General features: G+C 39.1%; 1 protein-coding gene across 1 annotated transcript in view; it reads right to left on the bottom strand.

The window, feature by feature from the left end:
- Positions 1-79: 79 nt before the first annotated feature.
- The window catches only part of LOC121950786 (synaptic vesicle glycoprotein 2B-like), a 38,199-nt gene continuing 14,730 nt past the window's right edge, over positions 80-23,548 (bottom strand). Inside the window, exons 2-16 of the mRNA XM_042496896.1 lie at positions 22,758-22,828; positions 22,173-22,432; positions 20,806-21,032; positions 14,377-14,557; positions 12,893-13,044; positions 12,086-12,219; positions 11,886-11,975; positions 11,043-11,156; positions 9,445-9,533; positions 9,132-9,207; positions 8,883-8,971; positions 5,501-5,634; positions 3,523-3,723; positions 2,252-2,411; positions 80-1,051 (exon numbers count right to left, since the gene is read on the bottom strand). Coding sequence (XP_042352830.1) covers positions 868-1,051; positions 2,252-2,411; positions 3,523-3,723; positions 5,501-5,634; positions 8,883-8,971; positions 9,132-9,207; positions 9,445-9,533; positions 11,043-11,156; positions 11,886-11,975; positions 12,086-12,219; positions 12,893-13,044; positions 14,377-14,557; positions 20,806-21,032; positions 22,173-22,408 — 2,067 coding nt within the window. The 5' untranslated portion in view covers positions 22,409-22,432; positions 22,758-22,828 and the 3' untranslated portion in view covers positions 80-867. The remainder of the gene's footprint in view (positions 1,052-2,251; positions 2,412-3,522; positions 3,724-5,500; positions 5,635-8,882; positions 8,972-9,131; positions 9,208-9,444; positions 9,534-11,042; positions 11,157-11,885; positions 11,976-12,085; positions 12,220-12,892; positions 13,045-14,376; positions 14,558-20,805; positions 21,033-22,172; positions 22,433-22,757; positions 22,829-23,548) is intronic.

The raw sequence follows: 23,548 nt of genomic DNA, 5'->3' as shown, positions 1-23,548 counted from the left end.
TTTTCTTTTAGCTTTTCTTTTTTGATAACTTTCAGGTAATATTCTTGCAACTTACTAATTACTTGCTAATTTTTTGGGTCATTTCTTGTAAAGTTGCTCATTGCCTTCTTCTAAGCTCTTGAAGGAAATAAAGTCAATTTGCCCAAGTTTCAAAGGGATAAGAAGAGATCGAGATCGAGCCAGAACTAAAAGACGTCGGTAACAGTACGAGACAGTTATTGACGACTGACAAGTTGAATGAAGTCACTGATTGGCCACATCTGTAAATGACAACACTGCAAGAACGATGTTTTCAAGCATAACTGCTGCACAAAGTGGAGAGGAAACTTTAACTTCTCAAACTTCAACAAGCCTCTTTAACAAACAGGTGAAAGGATTATTTGTTAACATCGTTGAAAAGAATAAAAAAAAGTGCCACAGAAAACCTTTGGCCATCAGTCGTGATCGTGCATGAAACCAGGATGCAGAGGACATAACATCCAGTTAGACCATCTGATTTTAGCCTTAAATAACATTATTCTTCACTTACATCATCATTATGAGGTTAGTAAATCCAGTGTGTCTTAAAAGATTCATTGCATCATTAAAGGGTCACACTTTCTCGAACAGAAATGAACATGAGTTTCCGACTGAACACCTGAATCCCTCTACATGCTGCTGAAAGATCACTCAAGCCTCTTAAAACCTGTACAAAATCAAAATATTTCACATGAAAAAAAAGAGCTTGGCATTTTACATTTAAGCTGATTTCCATTCTCGCTTTCTTTCAAACGCAGAGTGAAGTCCAAATCAATTCAAAAAGCTTCCAACATTAAGCACTTATTGAATGTTTTGGCCGCTCCCTCTCTTTGTGGATCTCACGTCACCTCACTGGAGGATTTTCTCTCGCGTGTCGGGCAGTTTGAGGGCCACCAGCCCGCCGCACACTAACGCAGCGAAGGACAGCAGGACGGGGATGGCTTTGGTGATGCCCACAAAGCTGGAGAAGACGGAGCTGCCGAGCACCGCCGCCAGCTTACACAGAGCGTTCAGCACGCCGAAAGCTGTGGCCCTGAGACACACACACACACACACACACACACACACACACACACACATCACCACTGTGTTGAAACTACCATCAGCAGCATTTTGAAGATCTTTAAGTCAAGTTTGTGCGATAAATTTGTACACTGAAACAGAATTATTTGTATTTGTCGAATATGTTGTTTTTAAAGTTGAACTATTTATATAAGAAACATTTAGGTTAGTTTGCTATCTGGACAACAACCTCCAGACAAGATAAACTGTATTTCAATAATTTATTTTTCACAGTAAAATGTATTTTTTTGAAAGAATATTGATAACATATTATTTTGTAACTTAATTTATTTCATGATTTTTTTGTCTGGTATCTGTAAAAGCAGAAGATGATAAATGCTTCGTATTGTGATGGTGTCTTGTAATCCCATGTGAGATGAGACACAGAAATAAAAACTAAATAAGTAACAAAGTAACTAACTACTCACCCGACTGCTGTGTGATTTTATTATTTTAACTATTTCAAAGCCCTGTTTTAGACTTCTTTTTATGTTTTTTTTGTTATATATTAACAAATATTCCTTGCGTGTTTGTAAACACTTTTATGGAAGCACTTATCTTTTATTTTGGTGGGCCTGATGTTCACAACTGTGTGTCAACCAACCAGATGATTTTAAACAGCACCTTTTATTTATTAATTTATGTATTCACTCATTTATCTATTTATGTACCCTTTTATGTTTCTATGTATTTATACTTCAATAACCTTTCAAAAAAAAAGTTTTTTGCATACAGTCATGAAAGGTCAAAGGTCGACCACATTTTATTCAACCATGGAGTGGACCTATTATTGTTAATTTAGATTCCCGTTACCCGCTGGAGCTTATTCTTTTTAATGAAAAAAATGCTAATTTTTTTTTTATAATCTACCTTTTATTCTTCCCACTTTTACACACCATCTCACAATTAATCGTATTTCATCTTTTTAATCCTTTTACTTTTTTAATTCCTTTTTTAGTTTTTTTTTAATAAACATTTATTATTTACCGGGGTTTTTAATGAGCTTTTTAACGATGTAAATCCCTTCTGGAAGGACTTTTTTTACTGAAAGTGGTTCTTTTAGGAACTTTTTAACAGTAAACACACTTCTGTAACCCTGGTAGAAATGCTTTACTTTGTCTTCATCTGACTTGTAAAAATAAAAATAAGTGATGTGGACACAGTGTGGTACCTTTTAGAAGTCGGGTACAGCTCCACAGTCACCACCTCGATGCCGTTCCACGCAGCTACGCTGACGCCACAGAACAAACACTGCAAAGCGATGATCGCTGATTGGCTGAGGCTCAGAAACAGGAAGAAGGTGCAGCCAGCTGAAATAAGCATGGAGCCACCTGAGGAAATCACAGAATCCCTGCATTAAATCATGTACAGTCTCTATGTATCTTATTTCTTACTTATTTACTAGCACTTATTTTCGTTTCATCGTTTTGGACCGATGTAAAAAGGCTGGCTATCTAGAATCTGAAATCCCATTTTCAGGGCATATCTATCATTCATTAGGCAGGTTTCCATTTCCCCTCAAACTCTGCAAATTGAAATGCAAATATAAATATGCCTCATGGAAACACGCCAAATTTGGAAAAAGTCCCATTTATCGCAAAAATGATTTTATGCCCACATGAGTTGGTACTTCCGGATGATTCAAAAAAGGCGTATTTCTCAAAACTGCAATGGAAACACTTTTTTCACTTTTATAGGTCACGTCATGTACAACAAAGAGTCGCTACAAGAGCTGTTATTCCATCGAATAACACTCAAAAGTTGAGCGGCTCATCTGGAAGTTTTGAATCCACAGCTGTGTGACACGATGGATTATCATCTCCCAGAAATCCCTCATATATAGCCACTTCCCGCCTTTCCATTATTGCTCCATAACACACTTTCATAGCCTTCGACTGTTAATAATGACGGCTAGTGTGATGGCTGCAACAGAAATAAACCTGCTAAGGTTTTATACATCCATCGCCATGCTTCTTGGAATGTCATTGCCAGAGGAGAAGTGGCATAATATCACTGAGTGGAACTGCAGTTGTCTTGTAATTGTGTTTTATTGACATTTTAAAAACATTGTTTAAGTTAAATGCAAATCTGTAATGGAAAACCCCTTATAGATTATCTGCACGCAGCTTTCAGGTGTACACAGATCCACAAAAACAACCGTAAATGCTGAAGTATGCACGCCAGGCCGGTAGTTGGCGGTGTAACATTCTCACAGGATCCGCACATGGCCAGTTTAAACGGTGACAAAAGGGGTGCGTTTTCAAAAGATTACACTCTGTTTCAAATATTTGTGCTTCAGGCCCCCAAAATGCTTTTATCGTGTAAACAAAAGGCCACATCACAGTTGAACTTTTCATACAAGAACCGCTGCCATGTAACTGGCCACTAAAATTAAAAACATCAGCAATCATCAGGAAAGGGTAGCAAACTTCCAAATCTCACCTATGATCTTGACCCTGCCGATCTTCTCCATGAAGAGGGCCGAGATAATGTTGCCTGGCAACACAGCCAGACTGCCCAGGAAGCTGACCAGGTAGATGAGAACGTCGTTCTCCTCGACAGTGTCCAGATGGCAGCCGATTTTGTTGTGCTCAAAGGTGACATTTTCCAGCCTACAGTCGATTAACTTCTCCTTCCAGAGATCTACAGAGAGCAGGGAGACCACGAACCATGAAAGGGAACACGGAAGAGGATCAGCTGACGAACCTGAGACCTGATTCACTGAAACTAAAGATCATCAGGAATCTATCTGTCCATCCATCCATCCTTTTATCAGATTTCCATTATAACTGATAGTGAAGTACAGGAACATCAGAGTTTTATACTTGTGTGAAATGAAAACATTTTGTCTTTTTGAAGCATTTACACCAAGTTTTTTAATAACTGAAATAAGTCTGGAGGTTGTCAAAAAAGACTATAACCTGAAGACCGGGTTCCAATGATATAGAAGACTGTATCGTCAGCATAAAAACGGACATTGCAATATTTCAATATAATGCAATATAATCATGAAGAGTTCTTTTCAGGGGTCAAATATTTATCTTCATTTATCCTAAATAAAGTGATAGCAAGTGATAGAAATAATAGCTAAAACTCTAACAGAAATATCAGATTTACACCAAGAAGAATCACCAAAATGTTCAAGTCAATATATTTATTGTGGGCTAGATAAACACTCAGCCGCCCGTCATCTGTAGGAATAACAAGTATTGTGGCTTTGCAATGCAGTGCTATCAATATGACATGTCTAATATTGAAACATCATGTTTCATATTGAGAATGATGTGAGCATTGCAAATACTTGTTTAAACTTTCTTGGTTTTGAGTGGTTGAACATGTCAGGAACGATGTAGCCTGAGAATGACGGCTCACATGGGACCCTCTTGTTTTCCTCCTTGGTCCCATTGGCAACCCACTTACAAACAATGTAAAGACGGAGCCTGTCAACCCAGTTTTTGGTTCAAGTGTGGTCCATGTTACTCACACTGGACAGTGATGGACTGGCTTTTGGTCCTGTGAGAAAATCTTTTGATATAACCCACCAAACGGGGGATGCACGATAATATCGACATGTCATTGGCATTGACAGAACTGGGCTTTAAAATTAAAGCCCAACATGCTGATTTCCGCCGATATCATAAACCGAAGTAAACATGTAAAAACTATCATCCCTAAGTTGAAGTATTTTTCCTATAATGCTCAATCAGTGAGTATTACATACATTTAAAGGCACAGTTTTTCATGTCTCATCACGGTAAAAGAACGATAATATGACGTTAACGCATCACTAAATCATTAGATCACTAAAATCAGGTGGGGATTTATTGATATCAAATCCGATCTCACTCCCAACTTGTCAACTATATACAGTCATGACCCTGTAAGCCACCGTCCACGTCCAACTGAAACGCAGCTGGACGGCGTCAGTTGAGAATGTGCTCGGACAGAACTGGTGGCGTTGTGATTATACACAGGGAGACGGCTGGACAGCACCGGGTGCGTCCACACGCAACGCGCATGTGTGGCAGCACTTGAGAACGGATCCGGTCACATGAGCATGAAACGCTGAAGGAAGCGCCAGGAAATAACGCTGACGGTAACGATAGATAATATACGGTGCATTTATACGGTGGGTGGATGGGTCCCAAAAGGACATAAGGATTGTGCTGTGTCATCCCACCATGTGCATGTGACATCACAGTAATGACATCACAGTAACGACATCACGGTAACGGAGTCCCTGAGCGTAAACAGCTGACACAGAAGGTCACTGACCGTACCATGTTGCAGTATCTGTATCGGTTATTGGCCAAATGAATTGTTTTTATATTTTATATAGGTTTCGTGCACCCTTATACAAAACATAAAATCTCTACCCTGCATCCTGCGTCCTGCGTGCCGCTGCGCCTGCTGAACGTACCTGTGTTATAGAAGACAGTGGAGCGGATGGTGCAGTTCTCAAACACAATGTCTGTGGACGTGATGTCTTCGAAGCGACAGTCTTCAAACAGTGAGTTCTCAAACTTCACTGACTTCATCTCTATACTGATGAACCTACGGGAATGGGATGGGATACACACACAAACAGACAGACAAAAAAAACAAAAACCATGGACTCTCACTTCTATTGCTGTGGCAGCACAGAATCAGAATGGACAAAATGGGCTCAACTGAGGTAAATCCAAGACGGCCACCACTGACGATACTGCCATGGAAATGAGCTTTAATGTGAGTTGGAGTCAAAATGGTGAAACGATCATCTCCATGGCAATATGGTGAATTCAGTGGCAGCCCTGTTAGTTATACTAATCATGCTGAATTAAAAGTTAAAGCCCCATCTGTCTGTTTTAATTCTGAAAAGAGCATAGAAGTTGAATAATATACAGTAGTGTAACATACTGTATATCTGCACTGAAAACGTTTTCTCACAGAGGTGAAGTGTACGCCCCCTCGTTTTGTTACAGAATCCCATTGCAATCCCATTTTCCTCCCAGTTCACCATTATGAGATTTAGCTGTAAATGTCGTCCAATCTCTGTCCAAAAGCTGTACTCAGATTGAGAGTTACTGAAATGTATGCAGTCAATATAAAGTGTAGAAAAGAAACAACACGCATTTGGCGCAGCTGCCATGAACTCAGGTATCCACTGAATAAATTTTCCATTTTCCTGAAAAATAAAGTCAAAGAGTAAAAACTGCAGTTTCTCGACTGGCTACTTGCTCCAAAAGCAATCCCGCTTTTGATTAAGGGCCGAAAATGCAGTTGAAATGTGTTGGTCTTTTAATTAAGTTTTTCTAAATACTGCAAGTGTGTCTACGCTTCTCCATGCTCTAAAAGTGACCACCACAGACCAGCATGTTAAAATGCACAACTAAAAAAAAAAAAAAACGTTTGTGGTCTCTAGTATAAGTAAGTTTTTTTATATAACTCACCACTGTAAATGTTATTTTAGCTTACGGTTATGCATGATTAAGGGGGGGTGAGCATTTGATGGGTGGGTGCTGTGTGATGACAAGGCTACCATGGAAACAACATCGGTTAAGTAATATCCCTGCTAAAAAATAAAAAAACAAAAAAAAACAGCTTGACCAGCAATATAGTTAAGCTGGTTGATAAGCTTATTATGTTTTTACATAATTTTCGATGGTTTAGCTGGTCATACAAGCTTGTGATGGTCATTCTCGCTGGTTTATGCATTAAACTTCTTTTATAATTGAAACAAAATCAAGGTCTTTGAATGTGGAGAAATAACAGTGTCATGAGGGGGAAGTATGAAAAGCAAATTCTTCGATGCTACCAGCATAAACTGTTTTTTTAGCAGATTTTTGTCAGTGCAGATAACCATGACATAACCCAAGATTCACCGAGTGTAGGCGTAGCCGTCACTTTTTCAGTTTGTTTTCAGTTCATGAAAGGTAACTGCAACGTTTTGGTCATTAAAAAAAGTCGTGTAAGTGTTTGGCTGCACTAAAATAACCTCTAAGGGGTCAGATATTCAATTTATTTAGTTTATTTTGCTTGAATGGTTTTAAGCCAATTTCAATGCTATGTAAGTTAGCAGCTAGTGTTCTCGCAGAAATACGGTCACTTCTGGCTCCAAAAAAGAACAGTATGGTAGGTTTATGCTGAAAAGTTTTTAAAAATCCCACTATAAAGCTCTGCAAAGACAGTTTGGTAATTATGTATATGTGTTTAAAATATAAGGAGGCACTGACAACCGAGAAAAAGGTGGTTAAAAACTCAACAATCAAGAAGAGTTTGAATGCATGAAACCTTTTTCTTCTTTTTCGTCCATTATGGATCACTTTCAGGTTACGTCAAGCGGTATCGTCTTAGCTACACATTGAAAAATCATTAAAAAAAACAAGGTTATAGGTGAAACTGCTTTTAAAACATTGAGCCACAAGGAATTATGGGATTTTTGGGGTGCTGTAACAAAATCACGAGGTCTATTTGAACTATCTTCACCTTTATAGATAATAAACTTCTGGTATATGCATGTTAACAAAATAAAAGTATACAGTTTAAAATAAAAGTGTGAAGCATCATAAACCTGTCATGGTTTACCGTCTTCACAATGTACTTTAATGTTGTTTTGACCGGAGCATTAGCATATGCAAAACGATTACCTGTAGACATATTGCTAATGAGTAAGTTATGAGCTGCAGGGTATCACATTCAACAACACGTACAACAAAACACAGCATGCAAAACAGTTTCTGATCACAACATAACTGAGAATGAAATGAAACCCGTAACACTAAACCTCACTGGGACGAGGTGCTGGTGACAGATGTGTTGCTTTGCCTTTTACAGGTAATTTAACCTTTGAACTCTGATCAAACTGGTGCGATTTCTTAAAAAAAACACGGAGGGAAAAAAGGTAACTGTAAGAAATGATCCACAAATTGCAAGAAATTAGGAGATTTAAAAAATATTTTTTTAAAAAGCTAGGGGAAAATCTCCAGGGAAAAAGATAAAAGCTAAAGAAAAATGTTTTCTCATTATCCTAATTACCTATTTAAAATGATGTTACAGAATTATTGTCATTTTTAAGTGATTTTCCCTGCCATTTTATTGTTTGTTTTGCTGTACTTTTTCTTTTCTTTCTTCTTTAAAATGACTTTTCAGGTAATTCTCTTGTATTTTTATTTAATTCCTTTTTTTCCCCCTTCAATGCTACTTAACTCTTCCAATGTTTTTGAAAGAAATCAAACCAATTTACTAAAGTCTCAAAGGGTTAAACGATAAGGCTACAGCCCTCTTCACACTGCTGGCTACTTTCATCCAGCTAATGTGCTGTTGTGCATCACCACTGAAAGTAATGTTAAAAGATAGATAGAGATAGTCCAGCGCCACCAAAAATAATAGGAAACTGTAAGTGCTATGTAGCTTCACCGTATGCATCCAAATGCAATAAATTAAGAAAAATGCCACTGAAGTGGTCATGCAATATCATTCAGGTATGTAACTTACTAATGATGGTTTTCAAAAGGTGTAAATATCATTTTCTAATCCTCATTGACAGTTTGAACCTGAGCCTGATACAGACGCTAAAGGGTTCCCTGTAGGTTGGTAATAAATGCTGAGGGATATGACGAAGCATCAGTATTTGATGACCTGAGAATGAGAATTGGCTGGTAAGGATGTAATATTTATATTATTCAACATATATTTAATTTTCTGCCTCATATTAAAGCACAGTGTACCTCAGCGTGTATACCTCTGCCCTGTAGAAGTAAACAGTAACTGCAGTAAATCTCTCTGTGTCCTTGTGTCCTGAAGGCGATGCAGCGACTTACTTGTCATTGATGTATTCCCCTTCTTTATGGATCTGGTTCTCTAAAGAAAAGTTAAAATGGAAGTTCTCCACTCGTTCCCTGTGGAAGACCTAAACAGAAACAAAACAAAACTAAACCATTTTCTCTGCAGGCATTTTAAAATCCAAATAAAAGCAATTCAAGCAGTTGAGATCAAATTTTCTTGCAGTCTCCAAAGCAGGACAGATTAATCTGTGCTGTTATGAGCTCAATCAATAGTTGTTACCTTACCTTGACCTTGGACTCGTACTCCTCGTGCTGAAGGTGTTTGATCATGTCAGGGAACCAAACAGACAGACCATAGTAACTGCAGATCGAGAGAAGGATGAATCAATAAAAGGTGCATAAAACAACCAGAATGTAACAAACACAGAGACTGCAGCCTCTTTATCACATTAGGGACTCTTGTTCTTCTGCCTTATAAAAAATGTCTCAGAGTTTTTATTTTTAAAACGGTCTCGCTGTTTGTTGTCGCCCACACGAACCAACCTGCTGTTCCTTATAAACCTGGATGATGATGTAATGGATGACATTGTGTACTCACCTAAACGCCATGCAGAACCAGATGATGGCCATGAAGAGTGTGGCAAACCTCAGCTCTGCAGACACGAGCGACGCTACGTTCCTCAGCACCTGGGACAAATACGCACATTAAAAAGGTTAGATTTGTGGTTTCACTGCAATGACTAACAAAGTGGCGCCTTCTTTTCTTTAGCTGTGATTTACTAGAGTTGAGAGTTTAGCACACAGTAGGCGGGTTTCCATGACAGATTTGTGCAAAACTTAAGCGATATTTCCAAAATATCAATAAAACACAAGGGCAAAATGACTGCGTTTCCACTGAGTGATGTTCTGCGACTTCTCTGGTGACAGCATTTCAAGAAGCATGGCGATGGACGTTGAAAACATTAGCTGGTTCATCTTCTAATGCAGCCACCACACTAGCCGTCATTATTTCCAATCAAAGGCCACGTAGATGCGTTATGGAGCCATAATGGAAAGGCAAGCCCTCATATAAGGGATTTCTGGGAGCTGATAGTCCACGATTTCACGGAGGAAATGTGGATTAAAAACTTCCGGATGATCCGCTTAACTTTTGAAGAGTTACGTGTTGCAATAACACCTTTTGTAGCTCCTGCTGCATCATGCCATCATCGCCGAAGCATCTTATGACTTATAAAAGTGAAAAACGTGTTTCCGTCGCAGTTTTCTGAAATATGGCTTTTTTCAATCGCTTGAAATACCACCTCATGTGGACGTAAAAACTTTTTTTTGAAACTGATGTGTTTCCATCAGACATAGTTTATATTCACAATTTTAATTTGCAGAATTTGAGGATTAATCAAAGTCCACCTATTGTCACTTTAATACTCTGACCAACATCCACGAGAAGACTTAGCGGTCCTAGCTCGTGTACACGGTTCTGCAAAACAACTGTAAACGCTGCAGTATAAATGCCAGGCCACTAGTTGGCGATGTAACTTTGTAATGACACGTTCTCACAGGATCTGTGCATCGCCAGTTTACACGGCAACAGAAGGCGTTTTCAGATCCCCAAAATGCTGTTGTCGTGTGAACAAAAGGCCAAACTGCAACAAAAGTTTGAAGATTTCATAAAAAAACACTGCAGTGTAAATGGCCCCTCAGTCAGATCCAGCCCTCCCTCCCACACAGCTCCAACCTCTCATCCTCTGGCTCCAAAAATCCAAGATGGTGATGGCCGAAATACCAAACTCGAGGCTTCAAAATGGGAGTAAACCAGTAAGTGACGTCATGGTGGCGGCACTCATTATTTTTATACAGACTATGGGTGTGACCAGGCCTTTAGACATACTAAAAACCCCTCAAAAGCCAAAATCCCAAACTACGGTCTTACTTGATTAGGAATTTAAATCAAGATGCAAAAAAAACACAAAGTCTATATCTAATTCCAAAATCCCAGCATGCATTGTCAGAGCACAACACCACACAAGCTGTATGGGTCCTGCGGTCTGCTGGTCTGGTCATGTTCTCAGGAGGGGAAAAGACAAACAAGAGAAGAGTACAAAAACAAACCCACATCCACCCTCCTCAGAGGCCACAGCGCTAACCACAGCCTGAACCACCGAAACCAGTCTCTGCACTGGGAGTGTTCCTACATACCAGTTTACAGAGTGTTAGCGAGCGGACAGCCCATCGTTGTACAGCTGTTCCTGTCGCACTCTGAATCTCGATAAACTCATCCTCTGCTGTCTTAGGAGCCTTGATGTGAGTCACCTGAGACGATAAAAGAGAAGAAAATTATATTAAAAGAACATTTGATCTTAGTTGGTGTCGCTTCTCCTGAATATTACTTTAACAGCAGTGTGAGGTTTTGTCTGTTGGTTCACACACTCCAATCCCAGTGGAATATTTTGATTTTCTTTCTTGAGGAAAAAGAACAATCAAGTCAGCTCTTGTCAGCTCTTCAGATTTCTAAAAATAAAATGCAGGCTTTTGACTTACAGATGAGACTTGCACAGTCAGAAGCTAATCACTAACCCAGATTTTTTAGGCAGGGAATAAACCAGAATATTACTGAAACATGCAGGAAGCAAAAACTCATACTAACATTCTCCTCACAGATTTCAGAAACAGCATTTTAAAAGCAGGAGACCTTAGCTTAGCGGAGCATAAGGGAAAGGTTTGCCCCTAAAAACAGGGAAGACGTTAGCATGGCTCTGTCCAAAGCTCAAAATAAATCACAATAAAGTCAAAAATTACAAATCAGTCTTTGCATCAGAGGAGGATCACTTTGATCTGATTTGATTTCACTTTATTATCAGTGACTTTTTAAATAAGCCTTAAACACTAATCAATTATCTTACTGCATCCACACACCTTTGACTCGAATTTAAACCTCAGAAAGATGCGGACATTGGTTGGTTCAACCATAATCAATAATATATTATTGAATAATACATTAGTACTCTTTTACATGCGTATTGGACCGACACATGTACTCACAGTGAAGACTTTTTCTGGTTTTCCTTTGGCCCTCCAGTTGGTGTCGTGGACCTGCTTCAGGATCATCCACGCCTCATCATGCTTGGCATTCTGCTCAGCGCACACACACACACACACACACACACACACACACACACAATAAATATATCCGAAAGTTTCCAAATATTCGAGAACCTATGCGACCTCGTCCGCAGTCTCACCTCCAGGAGAAAGCGAGGACTCTCAGGCATGAAGGTGAGTCCAACCAGGGAGGCGATGGCAGGAAGAGCTGCAACCAGGACAAACACCCGCCAGCTGTGGAACTGAAACTCTGTGCCCATACTGAACCCCCAGCCTGCACGCACGCACGCACGCGCACACACACACACACACATTTTTAAACATAAAACTATTTTCTTTTGACCAAAAATTGTGAAGATCTGAAAACAATCCATTAAACCTAGTAACACAAGGTCCATTTAACCCTTTGAAACCTTGGCTAATTGGCTTGATTTCTTTCCAAAACATGGGAGGAAGGCAACAAAAGAAGAGATGACCCAAATATTAGCGAGAAAGTAGTAAAAAAAAGATTATCTGAAAATTAGTACAAAAAAAAAAAAGATATAATAATTTTAAAAAATGGAAAAAACGAAACAACCCCTAAAAAGGGCTTGAAAATCATAATAATTCTAACATAATTTTAATGTCATCAAGATAATTAGCTATAAATATAGTTTTTCCTTTTTGTGTCTAGACATTTTACTCTAGCTTTTTAGAAATAAGTTTTAAATAATAAAGCTGAAGCTTAAAGGTCTTCATATTCGTGTGTTTCCGTTGTTCTGAGTGATTCGACTTCTCCTAAAGTGTAATGAGAGTCGTCTGTACATGAAGTGACTCCACACAGGGTCCAGCTACAGGAGTGAGGAAACTCTAAATCAGACACCTCAAATATACAACTTTCCTCACAAGCAGCATAAAAGTACCTTTTTATGGGAGTGTGTCCCAGCTGACCTCTTTTAAAGTCTTACCGTATCTGGGTATGATTCCCCAGGCGGTGAATGACGCGTAGATGCCACCAATCATCCAGAACATACACAACCAGGACAGATGCTCTCCTCTCTTGTCCATCTGAAGAAACTCGGAGAAGTACGAGTACACGATTGGCACTGTGCCGCCAATACTGAGTAGAGAGGGATAGAGAGAAATTCATGAAAGAGGAGGAGAAAACTGTAATCAGAACTGGTAATTTAAAAATATAACGTTTTCGTGAGGCCCTGACACACCAAGACATTGGCCGTCGGGCAATGTTATGCCTGTTCTGCTTGTTAAATTGGCACGGTGGAGCCCGTCGGTGATTAAAAACACTCTGATTAGAAGTTGAGCTCAGCGCACAAGAAGAGAGACGGCGGTGAGGAAAGAAGCCTAAACGAAGAGCTAAAAAGGGTTAAAAGAGAGTGAGGTGGAAACAAAATGTTTGTATGAGGTAAGATTGTATTTCATTAGTTAATGAGCTCTTCAGCAGAAACATTTTCTGATGGTTTGTGTTACGGGTCACTGGTGCATGCTTTGTTTTTTAACCCTTTAAAACCAAAGTTTGATTTCCTTCAAAGACGCGCAGACAGCAAAGAGGAAGAAATGACCCAGAAATCAGCAAGAAATTAGTAAATAAAAAAACAAACAAAAAAAACCAACCCAAAACAAATATAGGCCTACAAAGAACAGAGCACGTTCAAAAACAAAAATAAAACAACACAAACATACAACAACCAAAAAAGCAAGGAAATTACCTGAAACAACAATTCTGTGAAATCATTTTAAGTTTCTAATTGTGATGAATTGTGATAATTCTAAATACAATTATCTCAACATTCTAAACTAGCTCATGAAAACCTAATAATTTTCTTAGGTAAAATCAAAAAAAAAGTTCTTGCAAATTCCTAGAATGAAAGCGAAGCGGACACCGGCAGAGCGGACACCGGCAGAGCGGACAGCAGCAGGTCCACCGGCGGGGACACCGGCGGGGAGATCAGTGGAGAATAAAGCGGAGCGGACACCGGCTGAGATACCGGCAAAGACACAGTGGAGAATGAGAGCAGAACGGACATTTGGAGACCCACGTGGAGACATCGGCGGGGACAGCAGTGGAGACACTGGCGGAGAACGCGAGTGGAGCGGAGACTGGCGAAGACACCTGTGGACAATGAGAGCGGAGCGCTCCAGCCATTTTGGTGTCCCGGGCCGGGGGGGATTGGAATGTTTTTGCAGCCAGAATTGAATAACTGAGTAAACGGATGATGTGCGGACCATCACTCACTGGAAACGCAGTCATTTTGCAACTGTGTTTTACGACATTTCGAAAACATTGCTTTAGTTTTACACAAATCTGTAATGGAAACCTGCTTTCCGAGAGAGCAACGGCCGATGGGACAGACTTTTGTATTCACTGGGCTTGCCTGTCTCTGCTTCAGTCCAGCCAAAAACTATAAGAAGAGACAATATTTGTGAGTCTTACCCAACACCAGACAGCAGCCTGAAGAAGAGGAAGAAGCCGTAGCCCTGGGCGAAGGAAGACAGGAAGGTAAAGACGAAGTTTATTGTTAATGCCACGATGAGACAGCGCCGACGGCCAACTTTGTCTGCCAGACCGCCCCACATGAAGGCTCCCACCATCATGCTCAGGAAGACCATCAGACCTGCAGAGACAAAGAGAAACAGAGAATCTTAAAATGCATCTTTCTTTCTCAACACCTCACAAACATTAATTTGAGTTCAGCAGAGATGTATAAAGATATGACTAAATGAGGTCAAGAAATGAAATTTTCTACTTTGCTCCTTTTTCTGGTTTGGCTCAAAGCTACCAACCTCTTGATTAGTTTAGTTTCGGTGTTTCATTATTGGACAAAGCTTATAAAATATCACCAAAAGCTTGTTGATATCTGTTTTTAAGATATTATCTGCATTTTCTTGCACACTTCTTGTTCACATGGAACATCCTCTAAAGTCTGGCATTTATGCGCTGATGCACACATGCACTGTATGACATGCTCAAAAATGATTAGTAACTTGACGGGGCTGCCAATTTTCACACTGACCATGAGACACACACAACTGACACGCTCTCATGCCAAGTGCATTTTCTCACAGTAAAAAATCATTGTGTTGCCCAATTTAGAAGCTCAATCTACAAAACTGCAAAGAGAGACCGGCATGGTCTGATCTCACCAAGAAAGTATTTGTCTAAAACTTAGTCCTGCACAAACACTTAACAACAGCACAGGATAACAACACCTGGATAAACCTTCTATTTTTCAATTCACATGCAGAAAGTTGCTTATGCTATCATTTGTTATCTGTGCTGAGTTTGGGCTGGAAGTCCCAAGCTCCAAATGGAAGACACCTTCAAAGGAGGCCAAAACGACAGGGCCAAAATCCTGCGGGACTTCCAGATTCAGACCGACAAACTGGTGATGGCTACCAACCAGACATTGTCGTGGTCAATAAACAATAGAGGAAGGCGGCAGTGATAGATGTAGCAATCTCGAGCGATCGCAATCAACAGGAGGAAGGAACGCAAGACTCTCGAAATACCACGTGAAGGCAGCGGTGGTACCAGTGGCTGTCAGAGCACTCGGGGCAGTAACCCCCGAAAACTGGGACAGCGGTTCCAGCAGATACCAGCAACAACATCTGAGATCTCAGTCCAGAAGTGTGCAGTCCTGAACAGCTAAGATACTACGCAGAACCCGGACCCGAGCTTAAGATAAAAGGCCCAAAGGGGACAGGGCGAGAAGGGAATTTTTATATATGTGTGTGTGTATATATGTATATCCCAAAAGTGTGCTTAAAATCCAAGCAAATATCTGCGTGCAGTTGCTGCTTGAATGTCTTCAAAATGGCTTTCAAATGGGCAGTATTTCTTTTTTTCTCATCACAATTGAGAACTGCTGCTGATTGGTTGGCTGTAATGTGAATCCTGGACAAACAAGTTAGTCATCGATCGACTCGGTGATATCAGATCGTGCAGAGAGACACTGTCACACACCGTGTATTACAGGACCAAACTGTACCAAACATTCATGTACTTTCCTTTTTTCATCCTGTCGTTTTTCTTCCAGGTCGACTCGTGTGGGAGACAATATATTTCCCCTGTGCAACGTCAGCACTCTGAGATCATTTTGGCCTTCAAATTTTAAGACCCCGATGAGCAGCGTGCTTTTGCCTCCGCCAAGCACAACCCTTACTGGTGCCAGGGACAACATTACACCCCAGTATGCAGATGGCCATGCAACAGCTGACAGCGTGACTGATCATACTGGGTCTCAAATGATAAAATTGCATATACACACACTGCAGCCTACCATACATCATTTTAAACAAATGCACATGAAGACCTTCAGTATGACAAAAATTCAGTTCACCAGCATAGCTGTAACGTCTGTTTTTAAACTGCGTCCCTGAAATACGGGCCAGCGTTGAAATTCTGTACAGCTCTCTCCAAGGTCGGGACAAAGACTATCGATCACTCTGGCTTCGCCTGCTGACTCAAACACAGACACACAGTCTTGTGGAAAACACTGCTCGGGGCCAAAGCGAGGTAAAACGGGACAACGGAGGCGGTGTGAGACGGGAGGTGTCTGCTGCTGAGTGTGGTGATCGCAGAGGGGAGGAGGAGGTTTTTAGGAAAGATTTCTGATGATAAACACAAGGACAGCAAAGTGCCAGATGTCAACAAAGTTTAGTGTCGCAGCTAATTTATGTTCAAGGTGCAGGTTCTTCTGGTCACCAGTAGAGGTCAATAAAGCGACCTTCTTTAAATTATACATACCAGAAAACTTCAAATAGGGTGTGGTGACACAAAATCTGGCAAATAAAGGCCCGTCTCATTTAGAAACCTGATCTGGTTAACAAGCAGTTCATTGTTTTTTAGAAGTTCTTCAGACGTATAAAAATGGATTTTGGCTACCTGCTGGGGTTAACATTATTTAGCTGCTCAGATCACCTATTTAAAATTTTGTCAATTAACACCAAAGAAGTTAAATTACCAGAAAAAAAAACCAACAAAGACGGAGAGACAGAGAGAGATTAGTGCATGTCAAGGCCTATTTTTTAAAAAAGGAAAAATGTCCAGTTAACTTTCATAATTACATAATTATCATCATTTTAGATTTACAATTATTTTACAGAATTATTATAATTTCTATCGTTCTTTTCAGCTCATTTCCTTTTTCCTTTTTTTTCTTTTTCTTTTTAGTTTTCCTGTCAAATTTTCAGGTAATTTTCTTCTGCTTTTCACAGATGTCTTGCTATCTTCTACCTTTCTTATTTTGTTGCTTATTACTTTCTTCCCATGTTTTTTTTTTTAAAAAGGAAATTCTCACAGGTTTCAGAGGGTTAAATAAATAATTTGATTGTATTTTCCATCTTTGCTGAGCAATAGTTTTGTGTGATTAAAAGTCCGCCTCATGACCCAAATGTAAGCCTGTTGAGGTCAATGATTTAAGCAAAGCTATTAATTAATGTTTTACGATATATCACATAAAAATGTTATTTATTGGGAGCGTTAATGCAAACACATGCAGAAATGCACTCTGGGCTTTTCATTCAGCTGCCAGCTGAGCTGAGTGGTGGCACATCGCTGACTCAAGCTTTATAACCATTTCTTAAATGTTATTTATATAAATGCCTGAGTAAGTGGAAGTAATTTAATCCTGTTAAATATATTATCTACTTCTATAAGAAGGCGTGTGTTATTGCACGATACTAATCTTTGTCAAAACTTTTCAGTGTGCAGGTTGTTAGCTCAGAGGTTTTTCGTGTTTCCTGTAGAGAAGAGGGCGAGAGCGTCTGCCTAAAAGGTTTCAAAGGCAGCTTTAGTCTGCATCAGGTGAGTCAGACAACCTCTCCTCTCGCCTCCTCTCCACTTTGCATCACCTCTCCCGTCATCTTTCTTCTTTTATCCCCACCTCCTCTCTGCTTTTTGCCTCCCTTTTCTCCTCTGTCCCCACCCTGTCTTGTTTCTACCTTTTTTCCACATGCTCTTTCTCTTCTCCGCTGCTTCTCCTCTGATTTGACTCTCTTTTCACTTTTGATCTTTTTCCTGTACACGCACCTATCTTTTCCTCCCCTCTCTCCCTTTTCATCTCTGCTAATCTATACACCTTTGCAATGTATACAATATACCATTTAACACATGCTCACACACTGAAAAACAGAACCTTCATACATTCACAGAATATACAGACAAATACGCCAACCCACTTACACTACACCTCCTGTTAGAGCCACTCATCACATGTTTTATACTTGGTAAAAATGTCAGTGTTGGTATATGAAATATTATATAGGTTTTGTTATTGTTCAAGTTTTTCCAACAGTTTCTGTATATTCTGAGTAGTGTATGGTAGTAGACTAAACTACAGTTACCATAAAACTTAAATATTTCGAGTCTATTCTGGTCTTTTTTTTACTTTATTTTTTATTGTGTCTTTATATCTTTCTTGTAAAGGACTTTGTGCTGCATTTCTTGTATGAAAGGTGCTATACAAATAAAGTTTATTATTATTTATATTAATAAATATATGCCTAGTCCTAGTTAAACACCCAGTCCCTTTTCCAAGCTGGGTGTGGCTGCACATTTTGACAAATAAGGGCCTGTCTCACTTAGAGGCGCAGTCTGGTTGCCATGTAGTTCAGTTCAGTAGATATAGCAGACACACTGATTTTTTTTTACTTTCTCATTTTTTCTCTCATTTTTTTTAACCTTTTTTTTTAGGTTGTAATTTTCTTGTACTTTTCAAAGATTTCATGCTAACTTCCAAGTAATTTCTTCTCTTTGTTGCTCATTACTTTCACTCCCATGTTTTTGAAAAACAAATAAATCCAATTTGCCCAGGTCTCACAAGGTTAAATAAAAAATTTGATTGTATTTCCATCTTTGCTGAGCAAATTTTGTGTGAAAAGAAATAAAAGCCTGTCCCTTATAGATGCCTGTCCAAAATATAAATCTGTTCAGTCTGATGGTTTAAGCAAATAATAGCTCAGGCTTTTTTTTTTTAAGTTTTACAGTATGTTTATATTTTTTATTACATCTTATACTATTTCCATTTGAAAGCAGGCTGAGTTTTGTACTACAGCTATAGTGCGCATAATAAAAGAGGAAATGATAACTTCATGCTAGAAGATGATGAGAAGTCTGCATAGGTGTGGATCGATGCAAGTTTTTGATCGTGCAGGAACATATTTTACTGATTTAAGTGAAAATAGGACATCAAGTCGGTATTGGACTAGATAACATGCTGCCCCCTGCTGTATTTTTCTGTAACCAAAAAAAAACCTTGTTGAAGTTTTTCCTACTTTACATGAATACTTGATTTTTACAAAACGGAGCTGTAACACGAAAACTGTCAAAACTGAGACTCCTGCAGACTATGTGGCCCAGGAACTGTGGTTTGTTGAAACGGCCACCTCTCCAACAGGCTGATTCATTTCTGCCTCCTCATGCTGCCCATTAACTAATTAGACTGCAGAAGTAATTTGAGTGCTCGGAGAAGCTTCGGAAAATCACTGACTCTGTCTTGGCTGCCAGTGTGTGTGTGTGTGTGTGTGTGTGTGTGTGTGTGTGTGGGAGAGAGACAGACAGGGGCAGGTTGTGTGTCATCAATCTCATTATAAATGTTATCAAAAACATCCCCGTGACACATTATTGGATCATTTTTCACTGATAGTCATAATGTTTGATTATGATAATGGAATATTATGACTGTAAAGTTATTAATCTTGTAGAAAACATCACTGACTGCATTAATTGGGCTTTCACAGCCTACAACATGTCACGTCATGTCAGTGTAATGTAGAATACATCACTGACACTGTATGAATTGAGCCCTCACTTGGATTTAATAATGATGTGTCGATACTAGAGCTGAATGTTGTTAACCCTTTGAAACCTGGAGCGACATCACTTTTCTTGTGCTACTTTCAGACACCTGTCACAGATATTTTAACCTTTGAACCTGGAGCTAAATAAGCAACTTGAGAGAAAATGTTCCTCAAATTGCAAGAAATTAGTAGATTTAGAAAACTATTTTCAAAAAGCTGGGGGAAAAAAGAAAAAGCTAGGGAAAAACTACATATAACCTTAGAATCATAATTACATATTTAGATATTAGATTATGTTACAGAGAGAAAATTTTATAATTTTCTGCACTTTTTCTAGGTGATTTCCTTTTTATGGTTTTCATTTTTTAACTACTTTTTAGGTAATTTCTTAAACCTTCTACAAAGTTCTTCTTTTGTTGTACATTGTTTTCATCCCGTGTTTTTGTAAGAAATCAATTACTTAAAAAAACATGGGAAGAAGGCATTAAGAAATGACCCAGAAATAAGCAAGAAATTAGTTTTTTTTAAAAAAAAAGTACACGAAAATGACCTGAAAAAAAAAACACAGGTTAAAAAAAATTATAATAATTCTGTAAATATAACTGTGAGTATTTATTTATGATAATTACAAATATAGGTCTCTTGATGTCTTTCCCGAGCTTTTTTTTTTTTTTTTTTAATCTAAAGCTATTTATTTCTTGCAATTCGTGGGACATTTCTTGCCAAGTTGCTATTTGTCTTTTATCCTCACATTTTTGACAGAAATAAAACCAATTTGCTCAGATTTCAAATGTTTAAATAGTTGTGAAAGGCATCTGAATGCAGCACCAAAAGAGATGTCATTCCAAGTCTCAAAGGGTTAATGTTTTTATCCCTATGAATTAAAGGCCTTTAATGGACCTGGATGATTTATGGACTTGCATGTATATTGTAAAATAGATGATACTGTTACATATCACTATCACTGCATCACTAGTGGACAAACACAGATCCTTTTCTGCAGCACAGAAACACGACTCCAGAAACCACACTGTGAGCAACACTAAATCTCTAAAGCCCTTACCCAGCATTCCTTTCTCTGCGTTGGAGAGACACAGGTCCTTTTCTGCGGACGGTAGAACGAATGCAACCACAAAACATTCGACTCCGTCGGCCATCAGAGCGAGGCCCAGCACCATAAAAAGCGTCCACTGGAACTTCCCGTGGCCACAGTCCTCCATGATGTCCTCATATTGTTCGGATAGCTCTTGTAGTTCAGAGACTGCGCTGCCGGCTGATCGACCTTTGGTCCTATAGCATGCAGAACGAGAGGAAGAAGCCATAAAGATGGTAAGAAAAATATGATTTGGTTTGTTCATGAAGCTAAAACTGTGACAGTAAAAAAGGCATTGAAAAGAAATGATAAAGGAAATATTTAAATTGAAACACTTGTAGTGGAAAAAGTTATACTGGCACTGAAAACAATTCATTATTAAAAGCTCATAATTATTCGATATTATTTTTAATACTCCTTGCACTCTGATGTGTTAAAAAACACATTATTGAAACCCTTCCTAAACTGCATTACCAGACCAAGTTTGTCAAAAGCTACAAAAAGCGTGCTGATATCTCTTCACGTTTTAAAGATATTGACCAATGATCTTCAAAAGGGGCGTATCTCTGCACATAAATAGACCTCCACAACCACTGAGCCAGTCATTACGAAACTTGCAGGATATTCCCAAAATGTACCTGAAACATACCCTAAAATTTTCATAGAAATCAGCCTCTAGGTTTGTCCAAACATCAACAAACTTGGTAGATTATTTTGGTTTACCTGATGAAAGTTGTCCCTAATTTTTGCACTTGAAAAGTCCAAGACAAATTTCCCTGCGTGGACAATAAAGTATATCATATCGTATCGTATCGTATCGTATCGTATCGTATCGTATCGTATATCGAAAATAATTCTTTTCTTTTTTCTTTTTTCTTTCTTTTTCCATCTAAAAACATAGTGGCATTATATCAAAAACCTTGCATTTAAAGGGTTAGAAAACTTTTTTTTTGCGATTACTCAAAGCGATTTTGCAATTCATGTCACATTCACACATTCACACACACATTCACACACACTGGTGGCCAAGGCTGCCGTACAATGTGCCACCTGCCACTCAGTAACCGTTCACATGCACTCACACACCAAAGACGCAGCGTGGTGGGGTTCGGTATCTTGCTCAAGGATACTTCGGCATAAAGAGCTGAGGATCGAACCAGCAATTTTCTGATTAGAGGATCCTGATTCATTACGTAAGATTTTTAAATTCTTTTTTTACTTTTTCAGTTGATACACTACGTATTAAAAACCTGCTTACAATCAGTACATATAAGACTACTGTTGCATTTTTGGGGACATTTAGACCAGCAGACCAGAAGAAATCTTCGGTGTCTCACCGTGCGGCTCTCTGTGCCGCCTTCACCTCGTCAGGATGTGGTATCCCTTGATATTCTCCTTCGTACATCTGATCCTCTTCATCGTGTCCCTCGGTCGCGTCGCTCGCTGCGTCCTCTTCCTGGGGAGGGTAGTCTTCCTGGTAACCATATCCATCGTGGCCGACACCTTCTCCATAAGTCCCGTAGCTGTCACCCCCTCCTTGCTGGTATACGTTGTTTTGGTAGGGGTCAGCCATTTTGGCTTACTGCACCTAAATTTACTGCAGGAAGTAGATCTTTGATCAGCTTGTTAGTTATGTCCAGTCTGGTGTTAAATTTTAGATTGAAATAAACTTTGTTCTTTTAAACATGAGTGAAACAGCCTAAAAATGCGAATTATGCTTAATAATTCGTGTCACAGTCATAAGTTAAAGTGACGGTGTTCCTACGCTGACCTTTAAAATGAATAGTGAATTACAGTGTTAACCTCTAACATCACAAATTCCCACACTTTGCTGTGCAGCTTATTCAGCCGTTTTTATCTATAGTTACGAGAAGTTATCTGAACATCAGTTAGCTAAAGATGGAAATTCTTTGTGAAGTTACGTGTCCGTCTTTGGTTTTGGTTGCTGTTGAGACTTCAGAGTGCTGTCAGATTTTGTCTTCAATCTTCACACCTGTGAAACAAAGAAAGTATTTAGTTAAGATAAATGTGTACGGATTAAAACTGTTACATACTTTTGGACACTTGCAATACTGATCATCTCATTCACACTTATGTGATAATTTTACCACTCAGATGGTCTCATTGTGTTTAAGAGGCTTTCAAACCCTAACTGACGTCTATTTTTCTAATTTTTAGCAACATACTTGTATTTTACCTTAAGGGACTGTTTGGCACATTTTTTGTTCCTTTCATTCTCAGTTTTTTGGGGATAATTTTGGCTGTGTTCATGCATATGGCATACATTTTGGCTAAATTGTGTACTTTTGTTTATTCTTGGAATTTCCAGCTCAGCTCGTACAATAAACCTAAAATACACCGTGTACACAAAATTGTTACATTCATACTGTTTCAAATCTGTATTGGAAACCCATATACTGACAAAACCGATGTACTGAACCATTCCACTTCACTCGAGCTCCTGTGATTTATCGTAATAATTTTCCCGGGTGAAAACAATATCAGCCGTCACAACACTGACACAGCTGGTAGCAAGTCTGCTGACGTATTGAGGGACTAAAGGTGAGGCGCTAATATACCAAACTGCCGAAGTCACGGACATAATATCACTGTTGAACCATTTCGCCGGTGCGACACACTGTGACATGAAAACAGAGCCCTCAGTCTTCCTTCCTGTTTGTGATGTCTTAGAGGTGACTGGGGTTATATCCAC

Source organism: Plectropomus leopardus, chromosome 11, assembly GCF_008729295.1.
Source record: "Plectropomus leopardus isolate mb chromosome 11, YSFRI_Pleo_2.0, whole genome shotgun sequence".
Lineage (NCBI taxonomy): Eukaryota > Metazoa > Chordata > Actinopteri > Perciformes > Serranidae > Plectropomus > Plectropomus leopardus.
Note: the sequence above shows the minus strand (reverse complement) of the source record. Positions and strands in the feature narration are given on the sequence as shown.